Genomic DNA, 18671 nt, shown 5'->3' on the forward strand with positions numbered 1-18671 from the left:
TGCACCACAATTAGCAGGATTATGATGTATTCTACAAAAGTACTATCGCTTGAAACCATCACTTGGACTATCTCCGTATTTAATTTTTCCTATTCTCCTATATCACTTGTTGAAGCTTCACTTATGTCTTACATTGAGAAACTGATAATGAGTTGAAATTACGCCAGTTTGCTTATTGTAAATTATGCAGATTTGCTCAGCGCATTCCCACAATGCACACATATGCGACATGGCAGATTTGCTTATATCTTGTACCTGCTCCATCTTACAACTGGGGAGGTTAAAGGAAAGGAGGGAAGTGGCGTGATACGTAGCCGGAGTACAGTAAGGACATGCTCACGCAAATGCGGTCAGCTGCAGACCCGCAGTGACATGGAGATACGCCTGTAAGTGGGTGTATCTGTTGCAGGTACCTGAGGGCTGGGGGCAAAGATCTGCGCTGCTGTTGATCATTATCAGCACAGACTTTTGCAGTGTGTATAACAAAAAGTTAAATACATGAAAGACAATGCAGTGACCCCTCCCAAAAAAAGTGTTGCAAGTACTAGCTGTGGATGCCAGATCCCAGCCAGCCACCCAGGGCCTGCTGGGATCTGTGGGGCTCCTGTACCAAAATACAGTAAAATAAACACATGCACACGGTTACAAAAGTCCTTCATTAAAAATGAAAACTTCCGCACACCCTCATTCACCACTTTATTTCTCAATTGTCTCTAAATCCTTGGGAGGATCACCTGAAGGATCTAATCAAAACAGAGCGGCTTCACTTCAGAGGGTGGGAAATCTGCTTTATATTGGTTAATACAGGGTCATCTTAACAACATTATGGGCCCCCGGGCAAAGCAGTGCACCGGGGCCCCTCCCTTGCTCCCCCTTCTTCTCTTCTTTTCACTTATTCTGTGTCTTCTTTGAATCCTTCTTTGATCCATCGTTGCTCCTCCGTGCTGCGCTCCCCAATGAAAATGTCGGGTATGATGTCATCACGCCCGACATTCAGTGTGAGCGCAGCACTGAGGAGGGGAACAGGGAGGAAGCCGGATCGGCACCTGACCTGACCACAAAAGGTAAGTTTTGGTTTTTTTTGTAGAGCTCTGCCTATAGGGCCCCCTTGTCCGTGGGGCCCCCAGGCACCTGCCCATCATGCCCAGTGGAAAAGATAGCCCTGGGTTAATACATACTTGCCTACTCTCCCAAAATGTCCAGGAGACTCCGGAATTACGGGCAGGTCTCCCGGACTCCTGGAGAGCAGGCCATTCTCCAGCATCCTGCTCACTTCCTAGTGAAGTGGGCAGGATAGGAGCCTCTACAAAGTGATTCATGGTGAGTGGTGTCATTGTAGCCCCCATGGCAAATAACTCCTTTGCATTGTTGCATCATGGGGGTGGAGCTAAAATTACCCAACTCACCTAGAATCACTCACATTTCACCTCCCCTCCAGGATCTTCTGGAGGGAAAGAGTACAAGGTTGGTAAGCATGGATTAGTAGTGGTGGGATTCCACCTGGGTTCTCTTCACTAACCGCAATGGGCTACAATGATTCAGTTCATTTATAAAATGGATTATTATAAAAATGCAATCTAATTGGAAAAGAACAATGACAAATGTGCTTATTCAGATGTACCAACATTAAGGTGGAAACGAACTTAGGTAATTAAGTGGTTAACAAAATGTAATATAGCTTTGTCCGTGTTTCTCTGTGTATATGTTAGGGAATTTAGAATGTAAGTTCCAATGGGGCAGGGACTGATGTGAGTTCTCTGTACAGCGCTGCGGAATCAGTGGCGCTATATAAATAAATGGTGATGATGATAGCTATGAACATCAAAAGTGTAGTTTTGATTATACCTACAATGTTTCATTTCTTTCTATTGAACATAATGCACACTTAATGAAACACAGTGAAAAGGAGCCAGATCGCAGGTTTGCACAGAGAAAAGGTAGCTAGCTACATACAGTTTTTGCACAACAAAGTGCACACACTAATTACTCAATTCTTTCTTGGGGCCAGATTTACTAAGCTGCAGGTTTGAAAAAGTGGGGATGTTGCCTATAGCAACCAATCAGATTCTAGCTGTCATTTTGTAGAAGGTACTAAATAAATGAAAGCTAGAATCTGATTGGTTGCTATAGGAAACATCCCCACTTTTTCAAACCCGCAGCTTTGTAAATCTAGCACTTGGACACAACTGTTTCTGTTGAATAAAGTTTCTCTTTTCATAGTGACAGGAGGTGTGTTTTCTGTGCTGTCCCCTCCCACAGCTGCACAGCTCATTGAGGAAGACACAGTGTAAGACTGATCACATGAATGTTCTCCTGTGATTGTCATTCAGGCTGAGTATTTCCTGTTTTTCTCAGTTCATAATGGGGCAGATGTTCTTAATGCTTTTTAATTCTCTGTAAAGCGTAATTGGGACAGAACATAGAACCCTATTTGTCTAAATATCTGTACAAAGGTTGCAATCCTTAGCTGAATGAATAGCTTGTTATGTGATTACTTTACATAGAACTCAATGGCAGCTATGTTATCACATTCATTTACAGAAAGTTTTTGCAGTGTACCATGTACTTCAAAGATCTAAATTACTGTTACAGATAATTTGTTTTCCATGCATTCACAGAGACCTTGAAAGGCTCATCCCTTCCCCCTTTCTCTCAGTGTAATTACAGACATTTAATGGTAACATGCTCAAAATGTTTCAATATTCAGCAGGGATAAAGGGATGTTGTCATGGAAACAAAATTATCAGAATATTAAAGTCTTTAATTTAATCCCATGATAATGAAAATTTACACTGAGACCACACTCTATTTTTACCAAAGGTAAGGTTTTAGTTGGTTAAAGCATCAAGGCTATAGTGTTTTGAGAAAGTATGGCGGCTTCGCAAAATTTGCTTAATTGAAACTGATGCTATCTCATCCCAGGAGATTGATACAGCTCACATTTACTCAGCTTCAGTTCCTTCTGAAGGAATCTTAATAGATGTGTAAGCTTTAGAAATTTCATTATTAAGTTATCTTGCAGTGGACAATTTTAGATCTCTGCTTTCCTCCCTGTAACTGGAACAAAATATGATCATTCTTTATTCTGATGAAAAAAATGCCCTCTTTCCTTTAGAAGCATACAGCCCTCTGCTGAAAGCACTAGGGGGTATATTGGGCAGCACGGTGGCTTAGTGGTTAGCACTTCTGCCTCACAGCACTGGGGTCATGAGTTCAATTCCTGACCATGGTCTTATCTGTGAGGAGTTTGTATGTTCTCCCCGTGTTTGTGTGGGTTTCCTCCGGGTGCTCCGGTTTCCTCCCACACTCCAAAAACATACTGGTAGGATAATTGGCTGCTATCAAATTGACCCTAGTTTGTGTGTGTTAGGAAATTTAGACTGTAAGCTCCAATGGAGCAAGGACTGATGTGAGTGAGTTCTCTGTAAAGTGCTGCGGAATTAGTGGCGCTATATAAATAGATGATGATGATGATTTACTAAACTGCGGGTTTAACTTAGTTGCCTCTAGCAACCAATCAGATTCTAGCTGTACATTCTACAAAATGATAACTAGAATCTGATTGGTTGCAGTTGTCAACATCTCCACCTCAGTTTAGTAAATATACCCCTAGGACTCTTAGCAAACATCCTGAGGGAGTGGTTGTGGGGGTAGTACAGTGTTAGATCAGTGTTTTGTTGCTGATTTACAACTGTTTAGGTACGCTACCCATGGCTGCCAGAGCCTGCTGGCGAACTACAAGAATATGCACTGGCATCCACCGCCCGCTGGCACATGTAATGCAGCTTTAAAACAACACATTGAAATAAACACACACTGTGATAAAAGTCCTTTAGTAATAATAAAAACTTGCATACTTACCCTCACTCCCCATTTAAATTCTCACCTAAATCCTTGGGGAGAGATCCTTTTATTTTTTCTTGTAACTTGGCAGTCCATTAGAAATAAAACCCGATCTGGACATACAACATGCTCCTTGCGACTCCATAATGCATCTGACAGTCCGGCCTGTCGGCTTCTAATACAGAGCGGCTTCACTCTGATTGGTCAGAGCGTAGGAAAGCTGCTCTGTATTGTTTAGCAGTATTATCCCATGTGCTCTCAATAACTAATCGAGTTACATCAAATGTATTCCGTATTATCAAACTGTTATCTAATCTGATAATTTAGCTTATTTGCATGTTCCGTCATCGAGATGCAAACTACCTCAGGTCATGAAGTGGTTAACAAAATGGAAAATAGAGCTATGAACACCGGAAATGTGTAGTTTAGGTTATAGCTACAATGATTGGAGATTTTAGGGGCCTATTTAATTAAGCGCAAAGTGCCTCCGGAACGCACCCGAAGGCTCTTTGCTTTACCGCAACATTTCGGATTTCCCTTTGCCCCCCATGGGGTTCTGAAGAGAAATCAGCGATGTTCCGGTACCGTTATGACACTTTATATGCACAGCCGCAATTTGCCATCTTAATTGAATATAACCCTAGGGGCTAGATTTACTAAGATGCGGGTTTGAAAAAGTGGGGATGTTGCCTAGAGCAACCAATCAGATTCTAGCTTTCATTTATTTAGTACCTTCTACAAAATGACAGATAGAATCTGATTGGTTGCTATAGGCAACATCCCCACTTTTTCAAACCCGCAGCTTAGTAAATCTAGCCCTAGATCTCTTTCCTCCCTGAGCCTGGAGCAAAATATGGTTATTTTTTAATCTGATGTAAAAGACATCTCCTGTTATGTAGAGATCGTTCTGAATTAGGATTTTAGTACAAGAAAGATTTTATTATTATTATCTCAGATTTATAAACACAGATTCAGGAAAAGAAAAAGGGAACCAACTTAATCACCTAGTCATCCAAGATCATAAGATATGGTTCTGTGGTCAAGAGAGGCTTGTTTTCTCACACCGAACATGTCCAACCGCTCCGTTCTTTGTTTCTAATTAGCTTGTACTCTTTATTTGGTATACATTTCTGTGATAAACAAAATCTATCATTACAAATATGATTGTCAATACATGTTACATCATAATCATTATATTTCCTGTAGCTGTCCTTTCCTGTAGAAATTATGAGTGTTTTTTTGTCAGAAATGATTAAAGTTTCATTCCATAACCCGTTCCACTGTCGCACACATTGTTGAATTTGGTGACATTGTTCTTGCATTTTATCAATCAAGAGAATACTACGGAGCTGGGAGATGGTAGTACTACAGTAGTACTACTACTCCTTTTTTTCCATGGTAAAATAGTGTTTTATTGGTTACAAGATAAATTTTTTTTATATAATCTGTTTTTATTGAAAATAGAACAGCATATACATATGCATGTGACAGTATAAACACGATTGAACATTAATTTTAGCTGTTTGTTAAATAATGACATTCATATAGTTTACAACACCCGCAAGGCGTTCGTACATTCAACTAGAAAAATAAACATCAAGTTCCGCTTGCAGAACTGTAGAAAATATGTGTGAACACACCAAGAGATGCGTATTTGCTTAGCGACTCTATTGGATTGGAAAGTAGGAGGAAATCATTTTTTTAGACATTTAATACAATAAAACCTAGCACAGACTATATTTTGACCCGCTTTGAGATGTGTGACCATCCTAGCCACAAACAATAGTACACAGCCTAAACAAGAAAATATGTCAACATTTGAAATTGCACCAATCTCATTGGTTCATTATAATGTTCCTTGAGTGAATAAAACAACAAAAACTGTTTTTTTTTCTCCCAATAGTCTAAATAAAATCCCAGGGAGTCTGCACATCTCTTGGTTTGATAAAAGCCTTACTAATAATGTTTAAAGTGTCACAGTCCTGTACTCTTTACTGACTTGCAATATCATATCCTACATTTTGCAGCCACAATTTACCACAGCAATGACATCCGTGACAAGATGTGTTTTTGGAGACCTGCCTGGTGGAGGCGCAGTGGAGACGTTTTGTCTTCAGTCAGACTTCGTCAAGGCAGAAATAATTTCCTTTGGCTGTATCATAACTCGCTTAGAAACAAAAGATAGAGATGGAAACTTCTCAGATATTGTACTTGGGTTTGATGATTTAAAAGGTGAGTTTCAATTTCTCTGCTTTCTTTCGCTAAGGCTCAATTTTGAACCGTAACAAATGCAGACTGCCCTGCTGCATTAACGTGGCAAGAGCGCCAATTTATCCCACGCAGACTTCAAGGTTCTTGCAACTGCTAATGGAAATTAAAAGTGAATGTAGCTTTGTGAGTTTGCAGACCCACCTGAGCATGATGGAAAGAGTGAAAACGCCACATAAAAGTCCAATCTACGATCACTTTAAGACCATGTCCTTCGTACACTTAGAGTAGACCCATCACCTACACACAGTGAAGGCAGCCATTATATTAGCTAAACTAACATTCATGAGAATGCACCTTATCTGTTCACAGAGTTCTCGTGATACAATCCTCGAGTTCCACTTTTCCATTCTGCACTGTATATAAAATATGTACACATAAATTGTCATTTTGCAGACATTATAGTCTAGGAATGTAGCTGGGACGATGACAGTCATTTCATTCAGCTGTGTGGTGTGGTTGGTGTAGGGATGGAAACACTTGATGCCAAATTCGGCTGGTGAAACAAGTAAAATTGTGCCGCCAAATTTCGAATATTGTTTATAAGTTTTCTTAATCTTTACTGTGCGCCCTTCAACAAAGTCGGGAACTCCCCTCGACATGTGCATCCTCCATCCCTTTATCTAATTTAAGTAACCTGCTCTGTGAAACACAATCTCATTTTTGAGTGTGGGTGCAAAGTAAGTGCACTCCCCTAAAAGCACTCGTGACACAATGAATGACTGGGCATCTGCACATCTCATAAGACAGTGCAGACATTGGCACAACCCTAGTGTGGCCCACTAATCCACACACGTATGCTTAAAACCAGGGTAGGTGAGTGCTGTCATGAAAGACCCTCCTTACTGTCTTTTATTCTGGTAATATGACAGTAACAATGTACGCTGTTTATGTGTGTATATTATATATATCATCTATGCTTCTTTTACAGCCTTCTAAGTAAAAGTGAAACAAAAAAGTTATAAGTCCAAAATTCATTTTCCCCCTTTCCCACGATCTCATGCTATGGATGTTACAGTTACAGTGGATTTGTTGACTTGCCATAATTAAAATGTGGAAAACATTTACCATAACTATCACAAAGTGCTAGTATACCAGTTAACATAAGGTGCTCTCTCTGCACGGCTTTGCATGATATGGTGGAGTTATATGAATGATAATGAATAAGGACATTGCCAAAAGCACAGTGTATTAAATCTAAGGCCATCCCCACATCTGCAGGTATCGAACACAACACCAGTCATTTGTTGAGATATATATATATATATATATATATATATATATATTAAACTAGTATTGTCTACAACCAACAGACATTAGTGTATCCCGGCCAACATACAGGGTCCACTCCAATTTTCCTTATGGTCGCCGCCATAGAAGCTCATTATATTAATTTGAAAGCCATTTCGACAGTTAGGATCCACCACACCAATCTCTGATATAACTACAGTATGTGTCAAATTAAACACTCTAATACAGTTTTTTAAACCAATTTGCCAGAAGTTAACTTGAAATTAACATTATACTAACTAACAAAATCACATACAATCAGGGTTTGAACCTCAAGTCTTACAAGGACCGCATAGTATCCAGGCGAACTCTAACCAACATCTGGATTTGTTGTATGCCTGATACATGTGTTTGCCGATTTAGGGGTAAATTTATTAAGCTGCAAGTTTTCCGGTGGGTTTTAAAAGTGGAGATGTTGCCTATAGCAACCAGTCAGATTCTAGTTATTATTTATCTAGTACATTCTACAAAATAACAGCTAGAATCTGATTAGTTGCTATAGGCAACATCTCCATTTTTCAAACCCACTAGCAATTCGCAACTTGATACATTTACCCCTTAGACTCTATATACAGATGTAGCAGGTTTCTGTTGAGTCGGCTGTATTACCTACACACATTATAGAGGAGAAAGTGTGGGGTTGAGACTGGATGTAGGCGGAGAGATTAGTCTGTGAGAATATCAGATCTTGCTGCATTTTCAAAAGAAACCTGCTTCCTCCATGCTCCACTATGCTTGGACTACTGGCAGGTTGCAACATGAGTTTGCTGCGTTATAAGGTAAATGTTTGCATGTAGTGATAACATCAGTCATATAGGAAATGTTTTTGATTTGCAGAGGTGTTGAGAGAGCTGAAGGATACAACCTACTCATTCTGAGATTTGGATATAGCAATTTCTATATGTGTGTGGGAGTCTGTTAGGCAGAACCAAAACTAGTAGCAATAATACAGACTGTTTTTGTAATTGAACTTTCACAACATTTCAAAGCTAATGATAACCTCAAAGCAGCAGACTTAAGAAAGGCAATCTGGGGACTTTTTGTTATAAAACATATGTCAGAGGAGCAACTGACAATTATAATTATTTTTGATTCATTGGGGCATATTCAATTGTTGGCGTTATAGCCAAAAATCTTGCGGCGCGCGCACTATTCATGACGGTAATAGTGCGCGTAAATACCGTTATTATGGTAGTTTTCTCGCTGGATTTCAGCTCGCGGCTCAGGGAGCTGCGAGCTGAAATCTGACTAGGAAATACCGTAATAACGGTAATAGTTTTTCCGCGTCGGAAAACGCTGAGAATTGAATACCCCCCATTGAATTGTAAGGTCCCACAGTGCGCTGCAGTGCCGGACAGTGGGAAAAACAGGACATATATAAAACAGGGACATACAAGACAAAATTAAACAAAGGCTAGAGAGGGCCCTGCTCATGAGAGAGCTTATATTCTAATAGGAAGAGGGCACAGCTGAAACTAGGAATGAGTGTGACTCAGAATGGAGATTGGGAGAGTTGTGAGGGTAGTACAGATTAGAGTAGGGAGATGAGTTTTTGGGTTTGAAGACTATGGGAGAGTTTGATCGTGTATGGTAGGGAACTCCATAAGTGGGTAGCAGCACAGGAGTAGTCTTATAGGCAGGAATGAGAGATGGTTACCAGAGACACATATTGAAATGAGATTTGAGATACACTATATGGACAAAAGTATGTGGCCACACCTGTTAATTATTGAATTGAGGTGTTTCAATCAGACCCGTTGCCAGAGGTGTATAAAATCAAGTACCTAGCCATGCAGTCTCCATGTGAAAACATATGCGATACAAAATGGGTCGTTCTGAAGAGCTCAGTGACTTCAAGCGTGGTACTGTGATAGGATGCCACCTTTGCAATAAGACGATTCATGATAGTATTAGAAAGTGGGAGCATTTATGAACAACAGCAACTCAGCCACAAAGCGAAAGACTACGTAAAAGGATAGGAGTGGGGTCAACGACTGCTAAGGCACATGGTGCGTGAAAGTCCCCAACGCACTGGTGATTTCATAACTGAAGAGTTCCGAACTTCCACTGGCATTAATGTAAGCACAAAAACTGTGCAGCGGGAGCTTAATGGAATGGGTTTCCATTGCCGAGCAGCTGCATGCAGGCCTGACATCACCAAGACCAATGCCAAGTGTCAGATGGAGTGGTGTAAAGCACACTGACACTGGGCTGTGGCGCAGTGGAAAAGTGTTCTGTGGAGTGAGGAATCACGCTTCTCTGTTTGGCAGTCAGGTGGGCGAGTCTGGGTTTGCGGATGCAAGGAGAACATTACCTGCCTTACTGCATTATGCCAACTGTGAAGTTTGGTGGAGAAGGGATAATGGTATGGGGCTATTTTTCAGGGTTTGCGCTATTTCCCTTATCTCCAGTGAAGGGCAATCTTAATGCTTCAGCATACCAAGTCATTTTGGAATATGCCATGCTTCCAACTTTGTGGCAACAGTTTGGGGAAGGCACTTTTCTATTCCAACATGACTGTGCACGAAACAACGACCACAAAGACATGGCTTGATGAGTTCCGTGTGGAAGAACTTGACTGGCCCGCACAGAGCCCTGACCTCAACCCCATTGAACACCTTTAGGATGAACTGGAACGGAGATTGTGAGCCAGGCCTTCTCGTCCAACATCAGTGCTGGACCTCTTAGATGCTCTACAGAATGCATGGTCACAAATTCCAATAGAAACTCTCCAACATCTTGTGGAAATCCTCCCAAGAAGAGTGATCGCTGCAATAGGGGGACCAACTTCATATTAAAGTATATGTATTTGAACACAATGTCATTACAGTCCCTGTTGGTGTAATGGTCAAGTGTCTGAATACTTTTGTCCATATAGTGTATATGAAGGCGTGGGAATTTTGAGGGCTTTGTAGGTAAGGGTGGGTACTTTGAATTAGATTCTGGAGGACATTTAAAGCCAGTGGTGTGGCAAGTGAGGGAGATCAGTGTTGCTGTGGCATTTAAGATGGATTGAAAGAATACCAGATAGGAGGTGGTTGCAGTAGTGAAGGTGGGAGAGAATGAGAGCATGGCTAAGAGTTTTGGTAGCATCTTGGATAAAAAAATAAGCCTGTATTAGGAATGGATACTTTATTTATGTTTCTGTTTTGTGTCTTTTTTTTTCCAAATAAATAAGTTTAAACCTGAACAATATTATGCATCTGAAGTGCAATATGTACAAAATGTCATGAGGTATTGTTTTAACTGAAGAGTATTGATAGCTGCCTCCCCTGCTTTTGCCTGCTATAAAATTTAGAGACTGTAATGGGCCATTGGCTGTGGTACATTTCATACAATAGCATTTCTGGTCGTATTGTGCACAATTGCAAGTGGACCCAAAGGAAACGCCATAACTTCTAAAACCTTATGTCCATGCCTTTCCTTACTAAAAACAGCACTCCATTCTAATGTCACCTCTGGTGTAGTTACAGCATATATAATATATAATTAAACCACCCCTATTTCTAGCCTCTTTGGGCCTGATTCTTTAAGGTAATGAAAGCATAAAAAAGGAGTAACTTTACACCTGGGCAAAACCATGTTGCATTGGAGGGGGAGGTAAAATTAAAATATGGGGAGAGATTTATAATTGGGATAGGGCATGTCCTAGATCAACTTTATGTTTCATTGTAAAAATAAAGCTATCAAGTATTTGTGTGCTTACAGCATATGCGCCTGGTCTACGACAAGTCACCATCATCAGCAAGTATTTGCACCTGCCCTATAGCAGGTGTAAAAAGAGGTGTATGTGTGTTTCTGCAGGTCTACATGAGACACGTTGGGCAAATACACTTTTACTGTACTCGGCCAGTGCACTGGCCACACTATTAAACACACTTTTACTATACTTGGCCACTCTCCCTCCCCCCATCATGCCTCTCCAGACTCAGATGGGCGTAAGTGCCAGAATCACCCAAGTCTGCACATTCACTCCTCTTGCCCTCTTCCAATTAGAATGTCCGTTCACTCGTGACAAGGGCCCTGCCTAACTTTCGTTTTCACGTCTGCATTTATTTTGTCTACCCTGTATGCGCCTGTTTTATGCATGTGCTGTTTCCCCCACTGTCCAGCACTGCTGAGCACTGTGCCACCTTACAAATCGGCATTATTTTTTAGTGTTGGCTCTTCATATATACCCGTCAACCAGGGCCAGTGGAACGTGGTGAGCCCAGACACCTTCTCCATTAACCTCGTACTGAACAGAGCAGGGATCGGAGTAAGCACCTCTGCGCAGTGGAGTGGCGCATTCACATATTGCCAGCAGGTGGCTGCTGGAAATGCCAGAGCTGGCTTTGTTGACAATTATAATATTATAGAATATACCACACTCCTGTGAAGAATCTTGATAGCAATATATTATTGTTATTTTACTGTAACTGCTTAACAAGGGCAATCTGCACTCACATTCGGGTAATGCATATTACTGGTGAGGGCTTAAGAGTTAGTCCTGATTCCTGTTATAGCAATTCAGAGTTTTGTCCCATTTCCCATCAGTTAACAATCGATTTCCTGTTATAACAGTTTGAGAGACCTAGTTAATGATTGGTTAAACATTAGCACATTTTTCTGTATGTGATATTTTTCAGGTTATATAAACAAACATCCCTATTTTGGAGCAGTGGTTGGGCGTGTTGCAAATAGGATCGCCAAGGGCAAATTTACTGTGGATGGTCAGAATTACCTGTTACCCATCAACAATGGACCAAACAGCCTCCATGGAGGACTTAAGGGCTTTGATAAGGTAAACCAGATTGTTTTGTAATAGGTGTAAATATTTATTAGCGATCATTTGCTGTTGGATTTGTGTAAAATCTATTTCCTGGGGGTAAATGTATCAACCTGCGCATTCTGCAAGTCGCCGACATTCGGTGACTTTGTAGGGCAGATTTAAAATGGCAATGTCTTTACAGGCAAAACTTGCTTGTAAAAGACATTACTGCTTTCAATCTGCCCTGGAAAGTCGCCGACTATCAGCAATTTGCAGAATGCGCAGATTGATACATTTACCCCCCTTGTATAAAGCATATTTATGAAACTAAATAGACTTAAATTTATTTTTATTTATCATTAATGGTGCTGATGCTCAGCCAGGTATTGAAGTTTCCCCACGTCTATCTATGTAACCCTTAAACCACACAAATGAAACCAGAGCACACAATGCATGCTGTCAGGTCCAGTAACATAGTCATTGTTTAATTCTTACCTTTTTTTTTTCTTGCTATTGTTCTCAAGAAATATATTTCATTATGCTTCTGTGATCATAGACACACTTATAGCATTATACATATCACTGATTGGAGTGACACTGTATTGGCCCAAACCTTCCCATTGTTGGAGAGATATTTTACACAGGTGCTCAGGGGCAGATTGGCATTTCTGCCTCTACCTGGCACTAGGGTTGATGTATGTAGTGTGGTGCACTGAGCTTTGTTAATGTGCATTGAGTAAATTTCACCCATCACCCTGAACCGCTTTTGAAAATGAGGTGTGGCAATATTCTTTTTATATTTGTTCACTGTTAATTTCCCTGGGGCCACCTCTGCTCCACTTGCTTTAGCAGTTGGAGTACCGCAAGGCTCAGTGCTAGGTCCTCTGCTGGTCTCTATCTATACCGCTTCTCTTGGAAATCTAATAAGCGCCTTTGGATTTCAGTATCATCTCTATGCGGATGATACCCAAATTTATCTATCCTCTCCTGATCTCTCCTGTTGTCCTGTGTAACTGACTGTCTTTCTGCCATTTCATCTTGGATGTCCTCTCGCCAACTCAAACTCAATCTTTCTAAAACAGAGTTAATAATATTCCCACCCACCAACAAGAGCATACCTGATATTTCTATCTCTGTTGATAACATGACCTTAAACCCCACCCCACAAGCTCGCTGCCTAGGTGTGATCTTTGACTCAGAACTATCCTTTGTTTCTCACATCGACTCTATATCTAAATCATGTTATGTACATCTAAAAAACATTTGCAGAATACACACATATCTTGCACAAGACACTGCAAAAACCTTAATTCATGCACTTATCATCTCCCGCATTGACTATTGCAATTCCCTCCTTACTGGTCTTCCCCAAAACAAACTCAAACACCTACAATCTATTTTGCACGCAGCGGCAAGATAAATTTTCCTTGCATATCGATATTCCTCTGCTGAATCACTCTGTATGTCTCTACACTGGTTGCCTGTTTTCTACCGAATCCAATATAAAATACTTTTACTAACCTACAAGGCCATCAACAAAGCTGCACCAACATGCATCTCCTCTCTTGTCTCAAAATATCTCCCAACTCGGCAACTCCGTTCTGCACAAGATCTGCGTCTCTCATCCACCCTCATTACATCCTCCCATCCAGGTTACAGGACTTTTTTCGGGCTGCACTCACTCTATGAAATTCACTCCCTCGCACAATAAGACTCTCCTCTGGTCTACAAACTTTCAAGCGTTCTCTGAAAACCCACCTCTTCAGGCAAGCTTATAATATTCCTCACCCACCCTCTTAACCTCATTAGTTTACCCTATTACCACCCGTTACACAATTTCACACACGACAACTACCCCCTGACCAACATTGTTGTGTGATGGGATCATTTAGCTTACGAATCACTTTTACCTTTGCAGTCTGGCTGGACTGAAATGCAAAATGTAGACTTAACCTCATGTATCAAACTCCCATTGTCCCATAGATTGTAAGCTTGTGAGCAGGGCCTTCTTAACTCTTTGTCTGTTTTACCCAGTTTGTTTATTAGTTTACTGTGTTAGTCCCCAACTGTAAAGCACTATGGAATATGTTGGTGCTATATAAATAAATGATGATGATGATTATCCTAACCTAGTTGCCACTACCTTGGATTTACTAAGCTTAAAAGGCAAACATTATTTTGTACTTTCACTTCTTGTGTTGCTTATTTTTCCTATCATTCTATACAATATTCCATTATGTGCATTAAACTCTTTTTTTGTTCCACAAGTTTTTTCCCCATAATATTAAGACCACTTGGGTGGCAAATTTTGCCCAACTATGTTAATTGGCCCAACACCCACAGCCCAGACGTGGTCGGGAAGTACCCAAGTATTTTTCAGTGTGTGGCTTTGGGAGGGGGGAATTCATGCTGTTATTTTTCCCCCTTTCCAGAGTGGAACCAGCCTAACCCTGACCAGCCTGGGGTTGGTTTCCACTATAACAGGTGGACTGTTCTGTCACTAAAAGTATAGGATAAGATTTAATATTTGCTAGCTCTGAGCTGGTGCACAATTTAAGTTCTTTTTGTGGAGGCCCATGGCTGTGCACTGCTAGGAATACCTTATCTAATTGCAATAATCAACCTCCACAAAATGAAGTGTTGTTTCTGCAGTGCCTTGATAAAACAAGCACACTGGTACCTACTCCACACTTCACTAGGGACAATTCCACCCAGCTCCTCCTGTATTCATGTGTAAACTGCAGCATTTCTACAATTGCCACCACCTTGCTCTGCAAACCTTTGGACATTGTCAAATAGACCATTACAGGATACTGTGCAGCATTTCTGCCCTGTATTGGCTGGAAAGTGCCGTGGATCTACCACCTTTTCAATTGTTCAGGTCTGCATGCAGGGCCGGTGCTAGCCTCCATGGCGCCCTAGGCATTTTTTCAAAATCGGCGCCCCAGCCCCCCCCCCCCCCGCGCAACAATCGGCTCCCTCCTCCCCCCTCACCCCGTCTTTCCTTACCTCACCACCGCCGCCTCACTGATCTGTCTCCTCCCCTCCACTCACTGACACTAGTGAGTGGAGGGGAGGAGACAGAGCAGAGAGGTGGCGGTGGTGAGCAATAGCCTCTTCCCCCTCCCCCGTGCATCTGAATGCTGTGCGGCAGCCGTGACAGGTATGGTCAGCGGTCGCCGCACAGTTTTAAAGTAATTTTCATTCGGGAGGGCGCCCTCCAGAGCCTGGCGCCCTAGGCAAGTGCCTAACCTTGCCTAATGGGAGCGCCGGGCCTGTCTGCATGAAGAACCTTATCCATTCACAGTAATTAATAAAATAACATTTCCAAAGCTTTCTCTACTGGTGCAGAGTGTCAACTACACCCAGTATTATGAAATCAAACAATAATGTGTATATTCAGATGGAGATTCAGTGCCAACATTTCAATCAAGAGTGCTTCAATAAAGTCAACAAAGTCTTTCAATGTGTTGTGGTTTCTCTCAAAATTAATTTTCATTGTCCAGTCTACATAAAAAAAGAAAAAATGAAACATACTATAGCATAGATTAAATTCAACAAATACTGTTAACAAGTGATTTAAATGTATAAAACATTGATGTTTTTTCCTTTCTTCCAAACTGCATTTCTCAATACATCTTAACCTTGTGAGCAAATAAAGTGATATATAATATATTATAACAACAATGCATCTCTAGCACCAAAATGTGATTGCACTGAGAGGAGCTATGATGTTTACCCATAAAGTGTCCAGAAATTCCTTAATTCCAAAAAATGATCACAGAACCAGGATTTTCTTATTATTGATGTTCTCCAACCATAGAGAACTATTCACAGTCATGTTTCTCCCTGCTGGATAACTAAATAGATGGTAGCCTGACCACTCTGTTTACTTGACCTTTTCATTACTATGGAGTTGGTCATTCTCACTGCTCCGTCCTCACCTCCTTTTTATGATGAATGTTTATCTTGTAGTCTCTGATTGATGATACTATGGAGACAATGGAGATATTTTGATTGCAGTACAGTCTCATTCAGCCGGTTACCCATTGGCGCTAAGAAAACACCAGTAACTCAGCATGTCAAACATAATGGCAGCACTTACACCTGCAGTTTGGGGAGTGGGATAATGGAGGACAGTTTATTGATCCCCTTGTCTTCGCTTGCATTGAACACAATGTGAACAGAGGAGACATCATCCAAAATACACTGTTTGTGCTGCTACCACTGCTTACCACAGGATTAAGCAAAAGTGGGTATTTCACAGAATGCATTTGCACTACGTTAGTTGAGTATTTGAAAGTCTATGGATCTGAGTGGCTTTAGTAAAAGTAAGTTGATTGGTTAGATATTTTAAGGCACTGTTTTAATCTTTGTTTAATCCATTACAAAATTGCAGACAAAATGGTTTTAATATGCTAAGATGTGAAGTGTATATGAGATTTTATTGTTTTGGAGTGATAAGTTGGTAACTAGAGAGGGTAAGTTCTGAATTGCCGATTGTACTATAAAATATGGAGTCGTCTAGTGTTCCTTTATGCTTTGAAGTGTAGAGATCACTTCTAAGATTGCTGACTGCTATTATGTCAAACAAACAAAAGAGTATAAACATGTTTCCGTGCAGTATGCGGTTATTTTAAGTGTGAGAAGGCGAGCATAAGACACCTTTGTTGTTGTTCATACACTATTACACTGTATGGAGTGGCCTATGTGCTTATATATATGATACCACCCTGCCATTGTCTCAGAGAGTTGAACCGTCCAGGATTTGTGTGAGTGATTTATATATTCGGCGGTCCAAGAAATCCCAGGAATTGGAAATAAATAATTTTCCTATTTTGCGCTGATACTGTTAGGAACCCCTCCAGCCGGCACAACACAACCCGGAATCTACTCTGCCAGTCAGGTGTTCACTGGAGCCCCTGATGGTGGGGACAGACTGGGCCGCAGACTGACAGAGGGTCGTGAAGTGCGTACCAGCTGGGGAGAACCCAGGCAAGAAGAGTCAGGTCCACGCAGAGGTCAAGGGCCGGCAGCAGACAACAGTATCGATGAACAAGCTGAGGTCAGGGGTCACAGGCAAATAGCAGAACGGGTAAACAGGCCAAAGATCAGGGTCACAGGAAACACGAGCGAGGTCCAAATCAAAGCCAAGGGTCATACACGGGGAGTCAAATAGAGATATCGGGATACAGGACAGGAACTAGCAGGTTAGCAGACTGGAACACAGGAGCTATAACCGGCAATGAGGCAGCAGACCTCATTGCCTTAAATACCAGTGGCCACCAATCAGAGCCTAGCTCTGAATTAGACACAGCCCCCAGCATAATTAATAGGTTGCATTAATTAGCCCACAGGCTAGAAAATATGGTGAGCGCTGCGCCCGGCTTCCTCTCATTGCCGGGACGCAGCGCTGAAGCGTCTTCTCGTTGCCCCGGCAACGGCCGGGTCAGGGCCGGAAGTGACATCCCGGTCGCCATAGCGACGGCCGGGACGCAGGTGAGTGAGTCGCAGCGGCTGGGCACCCCCGCGGCTCGTAACAGTACCCCCCCTTGAGGAGGGGTCGAGGGACCCCGACATCCAGGTTTTCTTGGGAACCTCCTGAAGAATTCCTTCAATTGTTTAGGGGCATGGGGTTGTCTTCGCGGAACCCAAGATCGCTCTTCTAACCCGCGGTTCCTCCACTGCACCAGGAAGTGCACCTGTCCTTGCACTTTTTTGGAATCTGAAATCCTTTGAACCACATATCTTAGTGGCTTACTCGAACTTCCCCCAGGCACAGTTGAGGATTGGCTAGGATACAATACCGGCTTCAACAATGAACAATGAAATGTGTTCGGAATTTTTAGTGAGCTAGGAATCTTCAATCTAAAAGCTACCGGATTGATCTGTTTGGTAATCATGAACGGCCCAATAAATTTAGGCCCTAGTTTTTTACAAGGCTGCCTGAGCCTAAGATTTCTAGTTGATAGCCATACTTTGTGGCCCACTTTGAATGAGCAGGTGGTACGGTGGCGATCCGAATTTTTTTTGGCCGATAATGAGGACTTTTTTAAGGAGGACTGAACTTTCCCCCAAATTACTTTCAGATCAGCAGCTGTGGAATGAATCTCCGGAATACCAGCAGATTTGAGAGAGTCCAGAGAATTAGACCTGGGATGGAAACCGAAGTTACAGTAGAACGGGGAAGTTTGAGTAGATGAGTGAGATGAGTTATTGTAGGCAAACTCTGCCCAAGGCAGCAAAGAGGACCAGTTGTCATGGAATTCTGAGGAATAACATCGGAGGAACTGTTCAAGTGCTTGGTTAACCCTTTCAGTTTGCCCGTTAGACTGAGGGTGGTATGCAGATGACAGACTGATCCGGATTCCGAGGAGGGTGCAGAAGGATTTCCAGAATTGTGCTATGAATTGTGAACCACGATCAGAAACAATATCGGAAGGAAGTCCATGGAGCCGGAAAACATGTTGTATGAAGAGAATGGCCAGATCTCGAGCTGTAGGAAGCCTGGTTAATGGAA

The 18671-nt window shown here is 41.8% G+C and overlaps 1 protein-coding gene across 5 annotated transcripts in view; it reads left to right on the top strand.

Annotated features, from left to right (window-relative positions):
- Window positions 1–1443: 1443 nt before the first annotated feature.
- The window catches only part of GALM (galactose mutarotase), a 254174-nt gene continuing 236946 nt past the window's right edge, over window positions 1444–18671 (top strand). For 2 of the 5 annotated variants that reach the window (XR_012689749.1, XR_012689750.1), the window contains exons 1-2: window positions 4582–6075; window positions 12030–12184. Coding sequence is in view for 3 of the 5 variants with exons in the window: in XM_075203703.1 (XP_075059804.1) it covers window positions 5889–6075; window positions 12030–12184 (342 nt within the window). In the remaining 2 variants the exon portion in view is untranslated. The other 3 variants (XM_075203703.1, XM_075203701.1, XM_075203702.1) reach the window with 3 other exon arrangements.

This window comes from Mixophyes fleayi, chromosome 3 (genome assembly GCF_038048845.1).
Source record: "Mixophyes fleayi isolate aMixFle1 chromosome 3, aMixFle1.hap1, whole genome shotgun sequence".
In the NCBI taxonomy this organism is placed as follows: domain Eukaryota; kingdom Metazoa; phylum Chordata; class Amphibia; order Anura; family Limnodynastidae; genus Mixophyes; species Mixophyes fleayi.